The sequence below is a fragment of the Salvelinus alpinus genome, chromosome 39 (genome assembly GCF_045679555.1).
Source record: "Salvelinus alpinus chromosome 39, SLU_Salpinus.1, whole genome shotgun sequence".
Lineage (NCBI taxonomy): Eukaryota > Metazoa > Chordata > Actinopteri > Salmoniformes > Salmonidae > Salvelinus > Salvelinus alpinus.
In genome coordinates, this window is record NC_092124.1 from 6631122 (window position 1) to 6650645 (window position 19524).

General features: G+C 43.9%; 1 protein-coding gene across 2 annotated transcripts; it reads left to right on the top strand.

Moving 5' to 3' along the window:
- The first annotated feature begins 705 nt into the window (after window positions 1–705).
- LOC139566652 (uncharacterized) lies at window positions 706–19405 on the top strand. 2 transcript variants are annotated; one of them, XM_071387905.1, is made up of 11 exons: window positions 709–1069; window positions 7565–7610; window positions 8359–8561; window positions 8886–8967; window positions 9482–9766; window positions 11639–11850; window positions 12109–12144; window positions 14032–14112; window positions 14378–14491; window positions 15550–15651; window positions 15775–19405. In XM_071387905.1, the coding sequence occupies exons 2-11, from the start codon at window positions 7565–7567 to the stop codon at window positions 15868–15870; spliced, it is 1257 nt and encodes a 418-aa protein (XP_071244006.1). In that variant the 5' UTR covers window positions 709–1069; the 3' UTR covers window positions 15871–19405. The 2 variants fall into 2 exon arrangements, with proteins under 2 accessions (XP_071244007.1, XP_071244006.1); XM_071387906.1 differs by lacking the exon at window positions 12109–12144 and having other exon boundaries at window positions 706–1069.
- Window positions 19406–19524: the final 119 nt, after the last annotated feature.

The following is a 19524-nucleotide window of genomic DNA, read 5'->3' on the forward strand; positions in this document are numbered from 1 at the left end:
GCCTCCACCCCAATGGGCATTTACCCTGCCTCCACCCCAATGGACATTTACCCTGCCTCCACCCCAACGGACATTTACCCTGCATCCACCCCAACGGATTTACCCTGCCTCCACCCCAACGGATTTACCCTGCCTCCACCCCAATGGGCATTTACCCTGCCTCCACCCCAACGGACATTTACCCTGCCTCCACCCCAATGGACATTTATCATTGTTACAGTTGTAAATATGTATAAATGATTACCTGCTGCACCTGTCATGCGGACTTCCTACCCCTGCTATAATTTATTGCTATCAATGTGGATTAATACAATTTCTTTCACTTTAGGTTAGAGGCAATACCATTTTAGAGTAAGCTAAACTAGAATGAACGTCTAAATTAGAGCACATGATTTAGGCCTAGGCTCTGAGAAAACAACGTTTTCTAGGCTTCTAAAGACTATTAATAGTAAGCTATAACAAGTTATCATTGTCAAACAGTAAATATCATTATTTTGAGAGAATCATCTAGATACATTGTCTCCTCTGTATCTTCTAGACTACTTCATCCCAAATGGCACTAAGAGGAACAGAGTGCCATTTGGGACTATTTTACTGATGAATCAATGTGGGAAGTCACGTGTGCCCTGGACGGGCTTCCGTGTTAATGCCGCGTTTAAGACAACTGGGAACTCGTGACGTCAGTGATCTTCAGGTCGGAAAGTCGAAGCTCTAGACAGAGGCCCGAGTTCCCGAGTTGGAATTCCGAGCGGATTGACCGTTTAAATCGATTATTCCCAGTCGGTGCTCGTTTTTTTTCACAGTTGTTTTGAACCCACTAAAGTCGGAAGTCGTAGATTTCCTTGTTCCTAGTAGATTTGAACGCGGCATAAATACGCGAGGAATTTCTGCTGCCCCGTCTGTCATTACCAGTCTCACCACGCCCGCGCGTTCTTTTCACTACGCTCAGACTACCCTTTTAGTTCTACCATCTCCGGTCACTGCGTGAAGCTCCTCCCGGAAAATAGAGAGAGACACTGTTATGAGGAGAAAAACAGCAAAATAATCACCTGGATTCTTTCATATCAAGGTATGTAGCCTATCTATATATTATGCATGCACAATAAGAAGTGTGTGCGAGATCCATGTTTACTGCTCAAAATGAAATGTTCCATTGTGGCTTTTAGTTTATTCAGCCCGTTTCTTTGCAACATAGGCAGTTGACACTCTTTGTATGATTTACTTCAGTTGCCTTGTTCAGTGATGTTTGTTTGGAATTTACTTTGGAGATTCTTGTTATTTTTATTGCGTCGTGTTCCACGGTGTCTGGGCGCTTGCGTGCGAGCCTCCCTGTCTCGTGCCAGGTGGGTTGTGCGTGTGCGCATATTGTTTTGAGTCAGACTCGCTATCTCCCGGGTCACACAGTGAACCGCACTATATGCGTTAAATGCCCAGTGCAGTCAAAAACGTGACAATTCTGTGTTTTTATGTATATTTGAAGAGTTTAATTCCAAAACGCTATATAGCCATGTTCAGAAATGTTGTTTAAATAAATTATTGTTTTTTTCACTATGTAATCATGGCATGGGGTTGTTCAATTACAGACATGTATTTGTTTAAAATCTCACTTGATTGTTGTGTTATTGTTTTACTTTTTATTATTTGGTAAATATTTTCTTAACTCTTCGTGAACTGCACTGTTGGTTAAGGGCATTTCACGGTAAGGTCTACACTTGTTGTATTCTGCGCATGTGACAAATTACGTTTGATTTGAAATGTGGCCTGTCCTCGATGGCCCTTGCACCATCGAGATCATACTGCCGCTGACCCCCAGCCATCCCCCAACGGACATTTACCCTGCCTTCACCCCAATGGACATTTATCATTTTTACAGTTGTAAATATGTATAAATGATTACCTGCTCCCCCTGTCATGCGGACTTCCTACCCCTGCTATAATTTATTACTATCAATGTGGATTAATACAATTTCTTTCACTTTAGGTTAGAGGCAATACCATTTTAGAGTAAGCTAAACTAGAATGAACGTCTAAATTAGAGCACATGATTTAGGCCTAGGCTCTGAGAAAACAACGTTTTCTAGGCTTCTAAAGACTATTAATAGTAAGCTATAACAAGTTATTATTGTCAAACAGTAATTATCATTATTTTGAGAGAATCATCTAGATACATTGTCTCTGTGTCTTCTAGACTACTTCATCCCAAATGGCACTCTATTCCCTATAGTGCAGTACTTTTGGCCAGAGCAGTACACTAAGAGGAACAGGGTGCCATTTGGGACTATCTAACTAATGAATCAATGTGGGAAGTCACGTGTGCCCTGGACGGGCTTCGCAGTGTTAATGCCGCGTTTAAGACAACTGAGAACTTGTGACGTCAGTGATCTTCAGGTCGGAAAGTCGAAGCTCTAGAAAGAGTCCCGACTTCCCGAGTTGGAGTTCCGAGCGGGTTGACCGTTCAAATCGATTTATCACAGTCGGAGCCCGTTTTTTCCCCGTTTTCAGTTGTTTTGAACCCACTAAAGTCGGAATTGGTAGATTTCCTTGTTCCCACTTACGAGTTCCCAGTAGATTTGAACGCGGCATAAATACGCGAGGAATGTCTGCTGCCCGTCTGAACACGCCCGCGGGTTCTTTTCACTACGCTCAGACTACCCTTTTAGCGCTACCATCTCCGGTCACTGCGTGAAGCCCCTCCCGGAAAATGGAGAGAGACACTTATGAGGAGAAAAAATATCTTTTTTTCATTATCTAATCATGGCACGGGGTTGTTCAATGACAGACATGTATTTGTTTAAAATCTATCACTTGATGGTTTCATTTCAGAGACAAAATAATCGTATGTTTTTTTCAGCAAAATGCTATAGGCTACATATATCCGCCTCACTCTCAAATAAATAAGGAGTACTGCTAGGTTTTACACAGTCAAATGTATTTATTTATAAAGAACTATACAAATGATACATTTGTGACATTAATGTTTACAAAAATGTTTACAAAAATAATTCAATACAGTAATATGAGATCTGTATTCAAAACATTTACATTTGACATTTTAGTCATTTAGCAGATGCTCTTATCCTTAACGACTTACAGTAAGTGGATTCATCTTAAAATAGATACTTGAGATACCCACATATCACAGTCAAATATACAGGATATGAACATTCCATTTCAGTTAAACAAAACAAAAAACAATAAGAAAGGTCTATTAACTCATATTCCCCTCCCTCCCCGTTGTCTCCAAACTTCTCTGCCAATAACAGCTAGTTTTCAGTTTTACCCTCCCCACTCCGACCACTCCAAGACAGTCCTAGCAAAATTCTTGCTTGCGAAATATCTCTTTGCTAAGAAGCTATTTATTTTTTTATTTTTTTAACAGTAAGATACTTAATTGTTACCCAGAAATGATTTGCCATTGGGATAAAAACGTCTGCATTGGACCTTTAAAGAAAATATCAAATAGTAGACTTCCTTCATTCCTAGAAATCTGCTTGATGTGGTTCTGGTTCATCATTGTTTGTTAGATTTTTGCTGTTGCTTAAATTCCATTGTCTCATTCCCAAAGGAAATCACTCTCTGTAGATTATACAGCCCCATGTGAACTGCCAGTTCTCTGCAGAGACGGACACTACTCACTGTAGTGTTCTATGGATCCTCAACAGTTTGAGGCCGTTTAACATCTACAGTGGGGAGAACAAGTATTTGATACACTGCCGAATTTGCAGGTTTTCCTACTTACAAAGCATGTAGAGGTCTGTAATTTTTATCATAGGTACACTTCAACGGTGAGAGACGGAATCTAAAACAAAAATCCAGAATCACATTGTATGATTTTAAAGTAATTAATTTGCATTTTATTGCATGACATAAGTATTTGATACATCAGAAAAGCAGAACTTAATATTTGGTACAGAAACCTTTGTTTGCAATTAGAGACCATACGTTTCCTGTAGTTCTTGACCAGGTTTGCACACACTGCAGCAGGGATTTTGGCCCACTCCTCCATACAGACATCCTTCAGGTTTTGGGGCTGTCGCTGGGCAATACAGACTTTCAGCTCCCTCCAAAGATTTTCTATTGAGTTCAGGTCTGGAGATTGGCTAGGCCACTCCAGGACCTTGAGATGCTTCTTACGGAGCCACTCCTTTAGTTGCCCTGGCTGTGTGTTTCGGGTCGTTGTCATGCTGGAAGACCCAGCCACGACCCATCTTCAATGCTCTTACTGAGGGAAGGAGGTTGTTGGCCAAGATCTCACGATACATGGCCCCATCCATCCTCCCCTCAATACGGTGCAGTCGTCCTGTCCCCTTTGCAGAAAAGCATCCCCAAAGAATGATGTTTCCACCTCCATGCTTCACGGTTGGGATGGTGTTCTTGGGGTTGTACTCATCCTTCTTCTTCCTCCAAACACGGTGAGTGGAGTTTAGACCAAAAAGTTCAATTTTTGTCTCATCAGACCACATGACCTTCTCCCATTCCTCCTCTGGATCATCCAGATGGTCATTGGCAAACTTCAGACGGGCCTGGACATGCGCTGGCTTGAGCAGGGGGACCTTGCGTACGCTGCAGGATTTTAATCCATGACGGCGTAGTGTGTTACTAATGGTTTTCTTTGAGACTGTGGTCCCAGCTCTCTTCAGGTCATTGACCAGGTCCTGCCGTGTAGTTCTGGGCTGATCCCTCACCTTCCTCATGATCATTGATGCCCCACGAGGTGAGATCTTGCATGGAGCCCCAGACCGAGGGTGATTGACCGTCATCTTGAACTTTTTCCATTTTCTAATAATTGCGCCAACAGTTGTTGCCTTCTCACCAAGCTGCTTGCCTATTGTCCTGTAGCCCATCCCAGCCTTGTGCAGGTCTACAATTTTATACCTGATGTCCTTACACAGCTCTCTGGTCTTGGCCATTGTGGAGAGGTTGGAGTCTGTTTGATTGAGTGTGTGGACAGGTGTCTTTTATACAGGTAACGAGTTCAAACAGGTGCAGTTAATACAGGTAATGAGTGGAGAACAGGAGGGCTTCTTAAAGAAAAACTAACAGGTCTGTGAGATCCGGGAATTCTTACTGGTTGGTAGGTGATCAAATACTTATGTCATGCAATAAAATGCAAATTAATTACTTAAAAATCATACAATGTGATTTTCTGGATTTTTGATTGATTTTAGATTCCATCTCTCACAGTTGAAGTGTACCTATGATACAAAATTACAGACCTCTACATGCTTTGTAAGTAGGAAAACCTGCAAAATCGGCAGTGGATCAAATACTTGTTCAAGTAACAAGAACATTTCCCAGGACATAGACATATCTGAAATGGGTAGAAAGCTTAAATTATTGTTAGTCTAACTGCACTGTCTAGTTTACAGTAGCTATTAGTGAAAGAATACCATGCTGTTGTTTGAGGAGAGTGCACAATTATGAACTTAAATGTATTAATAAACCAATTAGGCACATTTGGGCAGTCTTGATACAACATTTTGAACAGAAATGCAATGGTTCATTGGATCAGTCTAAAACTTTGCACATACAGTGCTCCCATCTAGTGGCCAAAATCTAAATTGCTCCTAGATTCCTAAGTCATATATTGGCCTTTCTCTTGCATTTCAAAGATGATGGAAAAAAACGCATGTTTTTTTCTTTGTATTATCTTTTACCAGATCTAATGTGTTATATTCTCCTACATTAATTTCACATTTCCACAAAATTCAAAGTGTTTCCTTTCAAATGGTATAAAGAATATGCATATCCTTACTTCAGGTCCTGAGCTACAGGCAGTTAGATTTGGGTATGTCATTTTAGGTGAAAATGGGGGGGAAAGGGTCCGATCCTTATTAAACGGTTATGCTTGTTTCCTAGATTTTATATATCATGCCGGAGAGACGCCCGAGAATAGGCTATACGTCATAATAAATCATTTATAAAAAATAAAAAAATTACATATTATAAATTGCATGCTATGGGCTACAGGCCTGTTGTGGAATGGTCGATGTAGCCTAATCATAGATATGATCAGTTTCTTTATAACATCTCTGTAGTCACTTGAAATGATTATGATCGGTTTAGTGTGACAATGATTAAAATAAAGTTTCAGAGATTGTTTGATGTAACCAGCTACACAAGGGCTATACTAGTTCTATACCTATCACAGAGCCATATTGCCAGAGGATCACGAAATGTGAAGCATCGAATTCCACACGGTGACTCACACACTTCTGAAGCGTGCAAATTCCAGAGGATGTGGGTAGCCCGCGTATTTTTCCACGGTGGCTGTGCTGTGTGTGGGAGAGGACCGTACGCATTACAACAACAGGAAGGGTTGTACAATAAAGTTTGTTCTGAGACAGGACGGGGGGTAGCGGTGTGACCGGCCACGTTGTGTAACCTTTATTTAAATGTAACCTTTATTTAACTAGGCAAATCAGAACAAATTCTTATTTACAATGACGGCCTACACCGGGCAAACCCGGACGACGCTGGGCCAATTGTGCGCCGCCCTATGGGACTCCCAATCACGGCCGGTTGTGATTCGGGAGCCCACGTTACCTTGGTAACTCCATGGACCCCTAAGTGTCTCAGAGTAGGAATGCTGTGGATCTAGGATCAGTTTAGCTTTTTATAGTATAATAAATATGAGAGGGGTGTGATCATTTCAGTTTTACGATTTTACTTTAACATTTTGTAAAGGTAAAGCTGCAAATAGCCTACATTATTTATCACTATTTGAGCTCAGTTGATTTGCATTATTTGCTCTCATCTCTAAATCCGACCAAAAATCTGAACTCATGAGGGGCCGCAGTTGCCCACAACTTTTTTTTGGAAATGTATCTGAGGGCCTTCAAAAGAGGGGCCGCTGACCTCGTTTCCCATCACTGCACTAGAAAAGCTGCTTCTGACTCATATCGATGCCACATAGGCCGTTTTCAAATGGATTCGTTGCTTTTTAAAGGCAGTCACTCTTTGTGTTCCATGATGTTTACTGATTACAATTCTATATTTTTTGGGGGTGGGGGGGGGTTGATCCAAAGGCCTTCAAAAGGGGGTCTGCGGACCTCTAGTTGCCCATTACTGTTGCTCTTCACATCTTCTCCTGACCCACTAGAGACCTCATTTCTAGTCTGGACAGGCTGCGGCCAAAATGGCACCCTGTTCTCTATCAAATGCACGACTTTTGACCAGAGCCATGGTCAAAAGTAGTGCACTATGCCATTTGGGATGCGGCCTCAGTCTCTAGTCTCCTCTATCCAGTACCAAAAGGGTTGAGCCAAGACCAAACCGTGGGAAACACTGTCCTAACATGCCCTACCCCTGCTTGACTGACTGTAACAATCACTCCACCGGTTTTGTTGTGACTATTTCGATTGCACAGAAGACATTTTTGGTGTAGTTGTACTGTATAAATGATCAGCGTCACTGTAAATTGGGTTGTTCTTTTATTTATTCATCATTTAGTTACTTTTGTTGTTTATTTGTTGTTCGTCTGTCTTACACCCCCCCACAACCTGTTCATAATATCATTTATCATATTTATTGTGATATGCCAATGCTGTCTATGTCAATACAGATGATGTGGAGTCTTTGGATCCTGCTGGGCACTGTTCTCAGTGTGGGTGAGTTGGAGCTTCCTGTGTATTCCCTTGTTTGTTTGTTTTTAAAGAAAGAAAAGACAGTTTAGAAATGACAACGGGATACAGGGGTGGAGAGGGGAGAAAGCTGGAAAGAACGACGGTGATTTTAACCCGGTCTCCAGCCGGGAGTTTCATATGCGTTGCGAGCGGGGAGTGTCACCAGCACCCCACGGCTCTTCCGTTCATTTAGCTCTTTACATTCCACTGAAAGGTCATGAACAAACCCCCCCCCCCAAAAAAACGTGTGAGAACACAGTTGATGGACAAATTAAATCCTGGAGGAGGATTCGGTTGACATTTCAAGATGAATGGACAGGAATGTAGGTAGGGCCCACTACCGCTAGTACTACGCTGGCGTCATTGTACCTGTTATAGCTCCTGCACCACACCTTCCTACACCACCAACTGCATTAGTCAACAGCAGAAAACTAGGGCCCATCACTAATGGCACCCTATTCCCTATATAGGGCACTACTTTTGACCACGGCCCCATAGTGCACTTTATAGTGAAGATAAGATGCCATTTGGGACATTGTCAGCAAATGTCAAGAATTTGTAGATAAAAGTTGTTTTAAAAGCGTTTCAAGCTACATTATCTGTGTTTACCACGGCTTCAGATAATGTTGCATAAAATGTGTTAATCCTCACTTCCACACTCTCTTTCTCTCTCCCTCCCTTCCCTCTCTCTCCAACCTCATATCTTTCTCTCTCGCTCGCTCTTTTTCCTCAGATGGCTACGTGGTGCCTGACCTGCACAAGCGTCTGTCCCACGGGCGTCAGCTGAAGATCTACCTCCCGAAGAGTGCTGAGAAGCTGGAGTTCACCCCCGCTGCAGAGCCCCTGAAGACATACCTGTACTGGGACCGTGGATCCCGGTCCACCAGGGGAAAAGTGTCTGGGACAGGAACCGACAGGAGCTGGTATCTGGACCAAGTGAGTGACTGTCTCTTTAATTGTCCAAGTCAAATTTCCCCTCGGGGACAATAAAGTATATCAAATCAGATCATACCACCAGAGGTCAATGAGGGGGGGTTTGAGGGGATGGTTTCCTACTTATAACAAAAAACACCACTTGGTTTTGACCGGTACTATTAATATTACTTAACACCCGTCCTGTCCCACCAATGCACCTACCATCCTCTATCTCTTCATTTAATATATTATTAAAACATTTTTGTGAAGAGATTTTAAATGCACTTTTAAATAAAGTTTGATTTGATCGTCCCTGTTAAGTGTTTGACCTTTGCCCCCCTGAAGGTGACTTACAAGGACCAGGGGACCTATGTCCAGAGCGACTACTGGAACAAGGAGATCTCCTCGCTCAAAGTGGCCGTGACCAGTGAGTGCTTTGCATGTTATTTAAAGGGATATTTCAGGATTTTGGCACGAAGCCCTTCATCTACTTCCACAGAGTCCGATGAACTCGTGGATACCATTTTTATGTCTCTGCTTAAGTTTGAAGAAAGTTGCTAACTAGCGTTAGCGCAATGACGAAGTCTATAGGAACAGCTAGCATGCTCTAGAGCTAGTTAGCATTGGCTCGCAAAACTACCTCTAACTTCCTTCATACTGGACGCAGAGGCATAAAAATGGTATCCACGAGTTCATCTGACCCTCGGACTACGGCTATCCCTTTAATTATTGCCCTTTGTTATTGTCGGATAGTGTACAGAACTTTTTTTATCTTGGCCTTTGTCTCTATTTTTCTCTCACTCTTGCTCGCTCCTTCCTTCTCTCTCTTTCCACCTACTGTCTCTCATCCACCCCCCTCTCTCTCACCCCTTCATGTGTACCCTCCTCCCCTCTTTCTCTCACCCTTTTCCTCTAATGCAACATTTTCTTCCTTTTCTCAGCCAGGCGCGAGTACACAAAGTGCGTGGCGGGCGAGGAACTCCACATCTCATTGGAGGGCATCAACCAGGCCGACGCCACGCTCTCCTTCTCAGGCGCCAACGTCAACGTCACCCTGGTGCATGATGGGGCAGTGGTGGCCCAGGACCTCCCAGACTACTGGAACCGGGTCAAGACCCTTTCCACCAAGATCAGCATCCAGAAGGTCAACACCTCGGACGTGGGCCACTACACGCTGAAGGACACGAGAGACCGGGTGGTCTCCATCGTCAGGATGGAACTCACAGGTTGTGGTTTTGCCGTGTTGCCATAGATTGTTAGTTAGCTCTGCAGCGATACTCACTTCCACTGAGTTATCATGAGTGTGTTGGGAGGGATACCACTTCACTCCAAACCTTAGTCTGCGCAGATGCTGTCGGTGTTCCAAATCCTGAAAGGAAAATCTATAGTTATTTGTCACATGCTTCGTAAACAACAGGTGTAGGACTGGTGAAATGCTTAGTTACGGGCCCTTCCCAACAATACAAAAGGAAAAATAATAAATGTATAATAATAACAAGGAATAAACACGTGGTCCCGTGTGGCTCAGTTGGTAGAGCATGGCGCTTGCAACGCCAGGGTTGTGGGTTCATTCCCCACGGGGGGACCAGGATGAATATGTATGAACTTTCCAATTTGTAAGTCGCTCTGGATAAGAGCGTCAGCTAAATGACTTAAATGTAAATGTATAAATCCACAATGAGTAACGATAATTTAGCTATATACACAGGGTACCAGTACCCAGTCGATGTGCAGGGGTATGAGGTAATAAGGCTGTAACGTAACACGTTGTTACGTTACAGCTTTATTCTAAAATGTATAAAAAATAAATAAATAATCGTCATTCATTTACACACAAAGCCCCCTAATGTCAAAGCGAAGATAGGTTTTTCGAAACTTTTGTAAAATCCAGAAATATTGAACGCAGGTGCATCCTGTTTCCATTAACCATCCTTGAGTTTCTACAACTTGATTGGAGTCCACCTGTGGTAAATTCAATTGGTTGGACATGATTTGGAAAGGCACACACCAGTCTATATGAGGTCCCACAGTTGGACAGTTCATGTCAGAGCAAAAACCAAGTCATGAGGTCGAAGGAATTGTTCATAGAGCTCCGAGACAGGATTGTGTCGAGACACAGATCTGGGGAAGGGTACAACATTTTTTTATTCAGCATTGAAGGTCCCCAAGAACACAGTGGCCTCCATCATTCTTAAATGGAAGAAGTTTGGACCCACCAAGAGTCGGCCAGCTCTAGGAAGGCTGTAACGTAACAAAAAGTGAAAAAAGTAAAGGGGTCTGAATATTTTCCTAATGCACTGTACATATAGGTAGGGGTAAAGGGACAAGGCAACAGGATAGATAATTAATTAACAGTAGCTGCAGCGTATGTAATAAGCACCCCATGGCACCCTATTTAGTACACTGGGCTCTGGTCAAAACTAGTCCACAAATATCCAAGTATGCTTAGTACATAGTAGTAACACATTGTAAGTATTAACAAATCAGAGAGATACAATCTGGTGCTGTATAGAGACAAGTGGTGTTGGCTGTATGGAGACAAGTGGTGTTGGCTGTATGGAGACACGTGGTGTTGGCTGTATAGAATTCTTAGAATGAAATGACCTCTGTTAGGTCATGTTGAAGTTTGAGTACGTAATGGAAATAGACACAGCATCAGGTTCCCTTCCCAACGGTCTGGTATACTGGCCCTTCGTTCCAAATGGCACACTATTCCTGATATAGTGCACTAGTTTTGACCAGGACCCATAGTGGAATAGGGTGCCTTTTGGGATACACATTGTTTGGCTCGCAGCTCATATGTCTCTGTCTGTCCCTAATTAGTTGGTTATTTGTAGGACTACAGGGCTGCTCGGTAAGCTATGGGGGTAATGGGAAAGAGGGGGGTGGGGTGAGAGGGATGTGAGGGGGGATAGAATACAACATGCATAGAGTGAAACACATGTCGTCTGTCAATCACTCCCTCCTGTTCCCCTTACGGCTTTGCTATGTCTCCCAAATTAACTCCCTCGTCTCTCTCCTTCTGCATCTCTCTCTCCCTCTCCTTCCTCCTCTCCTCCCTCCCTGTGCCCCCCGCCCCTCCCTCTATCCCCCTCCAGACAAACATGAGAATGAAGCAGGCAACCCCCTCATGGCCCTCCTCCTCCTGCTCGGTATCCCCGCCAGTATCTGCTTCTGTTGCCGGAAGAGGATCTTCAAGAACAAATCCCCCGACACCACCGCCATCCAACTGGACAACCCCGAGACTCTGCACCCCCCTCCCGGCTACAACACGCCCGGAGGAGGGGTGTCCCCTGGACCTGGTGTCCCGGTAAGGGATAGTTAGATGGTGGCTTGGCTACGAAATGGCACCCGATTCGCGCCATAGGTCTCCGGTCAAAACTAGTTCACTCGGGAATATGGTGCCGTTTGGGACAAATCCCTTGTAGAAGTTGCCCTTAGGTTCCTCCCTCTAATCTGTCTCCCTTCCCATGCTGTACTACTGTAATAATGACATTGTTGCAGTAACGCATGTTTTGTAGTTGAACGGTAATAACGTGACGTTTTTTGTTTTCTGTGGTTATTGCAGACGTTCTATCATGGCCCAGGCCCAGATCCTAACATGGTACATTATCCATTTATTCTTTATTCACTTAACTATATACTGTGGTGTGTTGGTTTGTGCATGCCTTGTGTTTTATATGTCATTGGAATAGATAGTGATTCTATATCTACAGTCGTGGCCAAAAAGTTTTGAGAATGACACAAATATTAATTTTCACAAAGTCTGCTGCCTCAGTGTCTTTAGATATTTTTGTCAGATGTTACTATGGAATATTGAAGTACAATTACAAGCATTTCATAAGTGTCAAAGGCATTTATTGACAATTACATGAAGTTGATGCAAAGAGTCAATATTTGCAGTGTTGACCCTTCTTTTTCAAGACCTCTGCAATCCGCCCTGGCATGCTGTCAATTAACTTCTGGGCCACATCCTGACTGATGGCAGCCCATTCTTGCATAATCAATGCTTGGAGATTGTCAGAATTTGTGGGTTTTTGTTTGTCCACCTGCCTCTTGAGGATTGACCATAAGTTCTCAATGGGATTAAGGTCTGAGGAGTTTCCTGACCATGGACCCAGAATATCTATGTTTTGTTCCCCGAGCCACTTAGTTATCACTTTTGCCTTATGGCAAGGTGCTCCATCATGCGAGTGAGCCCACTCCCTTGGCTGAGAAGCAACCCCACACATGAATGGTCTCAGGATGCTTTACTGTTGACATGACACAGGACTGATGGTAGCGCTCACCTTGTCTTCTCCGGACAAGCTTTTTTCCGGATGCCTCAAACAATTGGAAAGGGGATTCATCAGAGAAAATGACTTTACCCCAGTCCTCAGCAGACCAATCCCTGTACCTTTTGCAGAATATCAGTCTGTCCCAGATGTTTTTCCTGGAGAGAAGTGGCTTCTTTGCTGCCCTTCTTGACACCAGGCCATCCTCCAAAAGTCTTTGCCTCACTGTGCGTGCAGATGCACTCGCACCTGCCTGCTGCAATTCCTGAGCAAGCTTTGTACTGGTGGTGCCCCGATCCCGCAGCTGAATCAACTTTAGGAGATTGGGCTTGCTGGACTTTCTTGGGTGCCCTGGAGCCGCCTTCACAACAATTGAACCACTCTCCTTGAAATTCTTGGTGATCCGATAAATGGTTGATTTAGGTGCAATCTTACTGGCAGCAATATCCTTGCCTGTGAAGCCCTTTTTGTGCAAAGCAATGATGACGGCACGTGTTTCCTTGTAGGTAACCATGGTTGACAAAGGAAGAACAATGATTCCAAGCACCACCCTCCTTTTGAAGCTTCCAGTCTGTTATTCAAACTCAATCAGCATGACAGAGTGATCTCCAGCCTTGTTCTCGTCAACACTCACACCTGTGTTAATGAGAGAATCACTGACATGATGTCAGCTGGTCCTTTTGTGGCAGGGCTGAAATGCAGTGGAAATGTTTTTTGGGGATTCAGTTCATTTGCATGGCAAAGAGGGACGTTGCAATTCAGCTGATCACTCTTCATAACATTCTGGAGTATATGCAAATTGCCATAATACAAACTGAGGCAGCAGACTTTGAAAATTAATATTTGTGTCATTCTCAACTTTTGGCCACGACTGTATGTGTGTGTGTGTGTCGTTTTCTTATCTTTGTCTTGTCATGAACCATAATGTGTTGAGTATATAAGTCCTTCTATCTAACTTTGGGAACTGTGGTTGTCCATGTTAGTATCTGTTTATGTACAGTACTTGTATGAGTATATCGCATATAGTATTCAATTCAAAATACTTGATTTATCCCACGAGGGTTAATTGTGTAGGCAGGAGTGCGGATATGTAAAAATAGCATCCAAGAACATACAACATAATCACAACTACACAACATAATCACAACACCAATAGTGTTTGTATGTTTGAGTCCCTCTGTTTTACTGAGGGAACTGTGGTGCTCCTCCATGTACAGGGAGGTTACCCTCAGGTTTACCCTCCCCACAACCCTGGGATGCCAGGCCAGCCTCAATGGACCGGACCCCCACCTCAACCAGTGAGTCCATCCATCTCTCCTCTCTCACCTTCACTATTTTCTCTCTCTCTCTATATATATATCTACCCCAACATCTCTCTCTCTCTCTACCCCAACCAGTGAGTCCATCCATCTCTCCTCTCTCTCCATCTGTTCATTATATCAGCAGTTTGTATGGTTATTGTTAGGAAACCCTCATAGTCCCCCTGTCAGGTGTGAAACTCCTCAAGAGAAGAAATAAGGAAGATGGAGTGTGACAGTGTTGTTTTGTTGTGGTTTGTTTCAGTGCTTCAACCCAGGCTACCCCCCCCAGGACCCTATGTACCCCCCTGCCCAGCCCCCACAGTGGAATGGCCCACCACCCAACCAGCCACAGTACAACCCTGGTGTTCCTCCGATGGTAGGGATTTATACTCTACACTCTTAGAAAAAAGGGTTCCAAAAAGGTTCTTCGGCTGTCCCCATACAAGAGCGCTTTTTGGTTTCAGGTAGAACCCTTTTGCATTCCATGTACAACCCTCTGTAGAAAGGGTTCTACCTGGAACCAAAAATGATTATCCTATACCCTTCAAGGTTCTACATAGAAAATAATGTACTAAGAGTGTACTCTGTTCTATTCCACTCTATGCTAGTCTACCCTATTCGATTCTATTCTACACAACTCAACTCTACAAATCAGCCCCTACTCCTCTGCCCTCTGTTCTACGATCTAACTCTGCCTCCCCTCTGACCACTAACAGTAGAGTGGGCCGCCCAACCAGTACCCTGTGGCTCCTCTGACCACTAACAGTAGAGTGGGCCGCCCGACCAGTACCCTGTGGCTCCTCTGATCACTAACAGTAGAGTGGGCCGCCCGACCAGTACCCTGTGGCTCCTCTGACCACTAACAGTAGAGTGGGCTGCCCAACCAGTACCCTGTGGCTCCTCTGATCACTAACGGTAGAGTGGGCCGCCCAACCAGTACCCTGTGGCTCCTCTGACCACTAACGGTAGAGTGGGCCGCCCAACCAGTACCCTGTGGCTCCTCTGACCGCTAACAGTAGAGTGGGCCGCCCGACCAGTACCCTGTGGCTCCTCTGACCGCTAACAGTAGAGTGGGCCGCCCGACCAGTACCCTGTGGCTCCTCCGACCGCTAACAGTAGAGTGGGCCGCCCGACCAGTACCCTGTGGCTCCTCCGACCACTAACAGTAGAGTGGGCCGCCCGACCAGTACCCTGTGGCTCCTCTGACCACTAACAGTAGAGTGGGCCGCCCGACCAGTACCCTGTGGCTCCTCTGACCACTAACAGTAGAGTGGGCCGCCCGACCAGTACCCTGTGGCTCCTCTGACCACTAACAGTAGAGTGGGCCACCCGACCAGTACCCTGTGGCTCCTCTGATTGTGATCCTTCTCCTCTCAGAGTGTAGTTAGTATGTGTGTGTGTGTGTGGAAGCTTGCGTAACTGTGTGTGTTTCAGGGGTATGCGCCGGTGATGTACAGCGCCCCCTCAGGGAAGGAGGAGATAAAGATGGAGAACATGTCTCCTGCTGATCCCCTCCTTGCCCATCCACCACCCCAGGTCAGTCCTCACTCACTCTCTCATACACACATACACCCTCTCACATACATATATACACACACACACACACACACACACACACACACACACCTTCTGACATTGTTCCTCCCTCCTCCCCCCCAGGTCCCCCCGCCCGCCTCTGAAGCTCTGCACTCCACAGACGGAGCCTTCCAGGTCAACATTGACACAGGGAAAAACGCCCCCACCAACTTCCTGTAGAACGCCTGTCGTCGGTCCAATCGGGAGCGGCCTGAGTAATGTTGCCACGGCTCCGTCCCGAATACGGTGCAATGGCTTCCTTTTCTCCTCTCCTTGACTGTGACCACTTCTATAAATGGGTAGGGATAGGAGAGGAAGCAGTATGTTGTAGATGTAACTGTGACCTAGACATTGCCCCTCAGTTCCCCTATCCAGCCTTTTCTGGTGAGTGTTGTACTGTTTTCTGACATAAGACCTATTATTATACCTTTTAAAAACCATGGGGCCTGTTTGCCATTCAAATTAGGGAGGTGTTAAACAATGGAAGTGTTAATGAATTTCCCTGCAAAAAACAGATCCATTCTCAGATACCTGTTTTTTGGTTACAGGGTCTGTGAAAAAACAGGTTTCATTACTAGGTCTCGAGGTGGTTTAAATGTACCCATGTTTTCTTTTTACTCCCTACCCCTTTCACATATACAAAAAAGAAAGTAACCAAATGTAAAAAGAAGGGTTTTTGTCTCTGTGTAAATGGGATATTAGTGAAGGAAAGGAGATCATTTAAAAGGACTATTTCCTGTATAGCTGTGATGAAGTCAGTCAAAATGTCTGGGGGGGAAAAAACTTGTCTGAAACCGAATCAGAGGCCATGATCCCTACCCTTCTCCAGAAGTGTGCGCTGACTCACTTCCTCTCAAGCATTTAAGCATTGGATTGGTGCAAAAAATGGCTTGAGGGAGTTTCCACCATATTCCCAGTCCATTTATTTTTTAGAAGTGGAGTGGACAAGAGATTTGGAATGTAGCCAGTGTGTAGCCCATAGAGAATGAGAGGCCTCTAGTGGCCAAAAGGCAGTATTGGCATGGGCAGCGCCATTGAGGGCTTCCACCAATTTAATGTATGGCATCTATCAAACACTGGTCGTGTTCCCCTGCTGAGACGTTGCATGCATCCACCAATGGTTGCGTGCCACGTCATCGATTGTGCCGTCGTGCACAGTCGATAACATGTGGTTAGCTGATAAGTAAAATAGCTATCCAAGAGTTGTAAGATCTGGCATTCGTCAGCAATGTCTGAGGAGAGGAACACAACCGATAACTGCCTTTCAGGGTTCTACTGGAACCAAAAAGGGTTCTACCTGGAACCAAAAATAGGGACAGCCGAAGAACCTTTTTGGAAATGTTTTTCTAAGTGTATCATAATCCAATCAGAACCCTCATCACTCCTAATCATACAATCAGAAGGCGCTAGGACAACTCCTCATCCACTCAGGGTAGACCAAGCAAAGCTCTCCGCCAGTCAGGTAGCTACTTCCTGTTGTGTATATTTAAACAGTTGTTTGTGTGTGTGTGTGTGTGTGTGTGTGTGTATATATATATATGTGCAAATACGATCAGAAATGCCTTTACTTGCCAAAGTATAGCTGTTTGTCATTATATGCATGGTGCATCATTTTAGTTCTACATATGAAACTACTCATTTCAACAGTAGAGTCAAATAACTGTTTAGGCAGTTTATTAATACACTGGGAGGGCACTATTTTATTAAGATGTTATACATCGTCTGCATTCCCCTCAAAAGTAGTGTACTATAGGGTGCCATTTGCAACACATGTCTTGGTTTAAAAGAAGGCACATTTTGGTATTTAAATATAAAATCCTATTATCGTATTTAATGTATTTTAAATAATGAAGCACTCCTGAAGGTTTTACAGGCAGTGTGCGCGTTCGAGCAGATCACTTTTGTCAAGTCGGTGGCCATCGTTGGTCACCACCTTTTCAAAGTGTGATGCATTATGGGGATAAAAATGATCCCACTTGTGCCTACATATCGACTGCATGAACTTGACAAAAACCATGTGATCAAAGGTCATGAAGTTTTGACTGCAAGTTTCTGCAGTTGCTCTTCGCCAACTTCATCCTGCAGCCGTCACCTGCATTGTGGGATGCTCTATTGTCAACCAATCATTAGGGTGTTTTTGTTTGACCCACACGAACGTGACCAAAGACATGACTGAAACAGGAACCAACTTTGCCTTGATTTATGTATACAGTGGATATATACAAAATGAATGTGACATGAGTCTCTCTCTCATTGTTTGTACAATGTACACACATGATTTCAAATTATGATTGTGTGATATGGGAGTTGGAGACATGATTATTTTAACGTTTATAAAGAAATACTTTTCTAACAATGGCAACACTGCTATGTTCATCTGAGATTTGTTGTAAAACCACGTGTCCAACTTTAGGCTGTCGCAGTTACTCCTCCCCCGATTTCACTCCTCGAATTTCATCTCGTCGTTTGCTTAAGCCTTACCACGCAAACGCATCCAGTGCCTTCATCTCCTCTGCCAAGGGGAGATTGTCCTGGGGTGTATTCATAAGTGCACAATGAAGCAAACAGTAGAAAAACTTTATGCAATGGAAACGAGCATTTATTTTTTTGGGGAAAATTAAGTTAGTCCCTACCCGTTACAACCTGGTTGCTTCCTTTAGGTTCCTAATGAGTGTACAATCTAGAAGAAAATTGCCACCTTCTATACTTTGTAGAAATAACACAAACATGTTACAAAACCTCCAGGGCGCCCTATTGTAGCGGGCATTGATGCAGTAACAGCCCCTCTATCTACTTTTGTTTACTTTTTTATTAGACCACTCGCAGAACAGCTCCCCTCCTTTGTAAAGGACACCAGCAGTATGATCTCTATCATTGAATCTCCTGATCCTCTCCCTGAGAATACCTTGTTAGTTACTTTTGATGTTGAGTCGTTATACACAAATATTCCACACGAGGGCAGTATTGAAGCTATGGAACATTTCCTTCTGCAACGTGACCCTAATGAACTACCTTCCAGTGCCTGCATTATAACATTGGCTGAAATAGTATGTAACCACATGGTAACCATGTAACCAGAACAGGAAAAACTCCTGGCCCTAGTTGGTCAAGGGGATAATCTCAATTGGAGAAGGTCAAGAGTTTTTCCTGTTCTGGTTATATGGTCAGGAAATGACCTGTCCCTGAATCTAATCATGTAAAATTATTTTTCCTGTCCCCTTGAGCTGACCAGGGGTACATTCATTAGGAAACTTGAAAACAAAAGGAGAGCCGCACACTCTAGGAGCTCAGATGCAAATGTAATATCCAACGTTTCGACAGCCAAGCTGTCTTCATCAGGGTATAATGCCGCTTGATCACGCTTAAACTTTGAGTCACTTTTAAAACGTTCTTCCAGAACTGCTTTTCTCACCAACTGTCTCATCCCCCTACACGCACATGCTTTAAAAGGAATGGACAGATCTCAAATGTAGGTAATAGAAGTGTGTATCCGTTTGTTTTATCTGAGAACTCGTTTGTGTTGTATGCCGCCATAACTGGAAAGGAGTGAGAATGAAAGGTGATCAGTGTAGACATGAAGAAAATATGATTTCCAACGCCATATCATTAGACATGGAATGTTTAGTGTTTCTATTCTACGAATATCAAAAGCATTTATAGTAGAATAGTCTGTAGGACATGCATATATCCACCTCAATAAACAGAAAAGACCATACTCTGTCTGTTTCCTTTAAAACAAGCTAATCATATTTGCTGTCAATTCTGTTTCACACACAAATTAACTAAGAGATGTTTATGAAAAAGGCAAAGTGCTTCATTATGCAAAACGATACC

Coding starts and splice junctions, on each gene's coding strand:
- LOC139566652 (XM_071387905.1), top strand. CDS start 7,565: ATGATGTGGAGTCTTTGGATCCTGCTGGGCACTGTTCTCAGTGTGG. Junction 12,145..14,031: donor CAGGCCCAGATCCTAACATG/GTACATTATCCA, acceptor CTCCATGTACAG/GGAGGTTACCCTCAGGTTTA. Junction 14,113..14,377: donor CCGGACCCCCACCTCAACCA/GTGAGTCCATCC, acceptor GGTTTGTTTCAG/TGCTTCAACCCAGGCTACCC.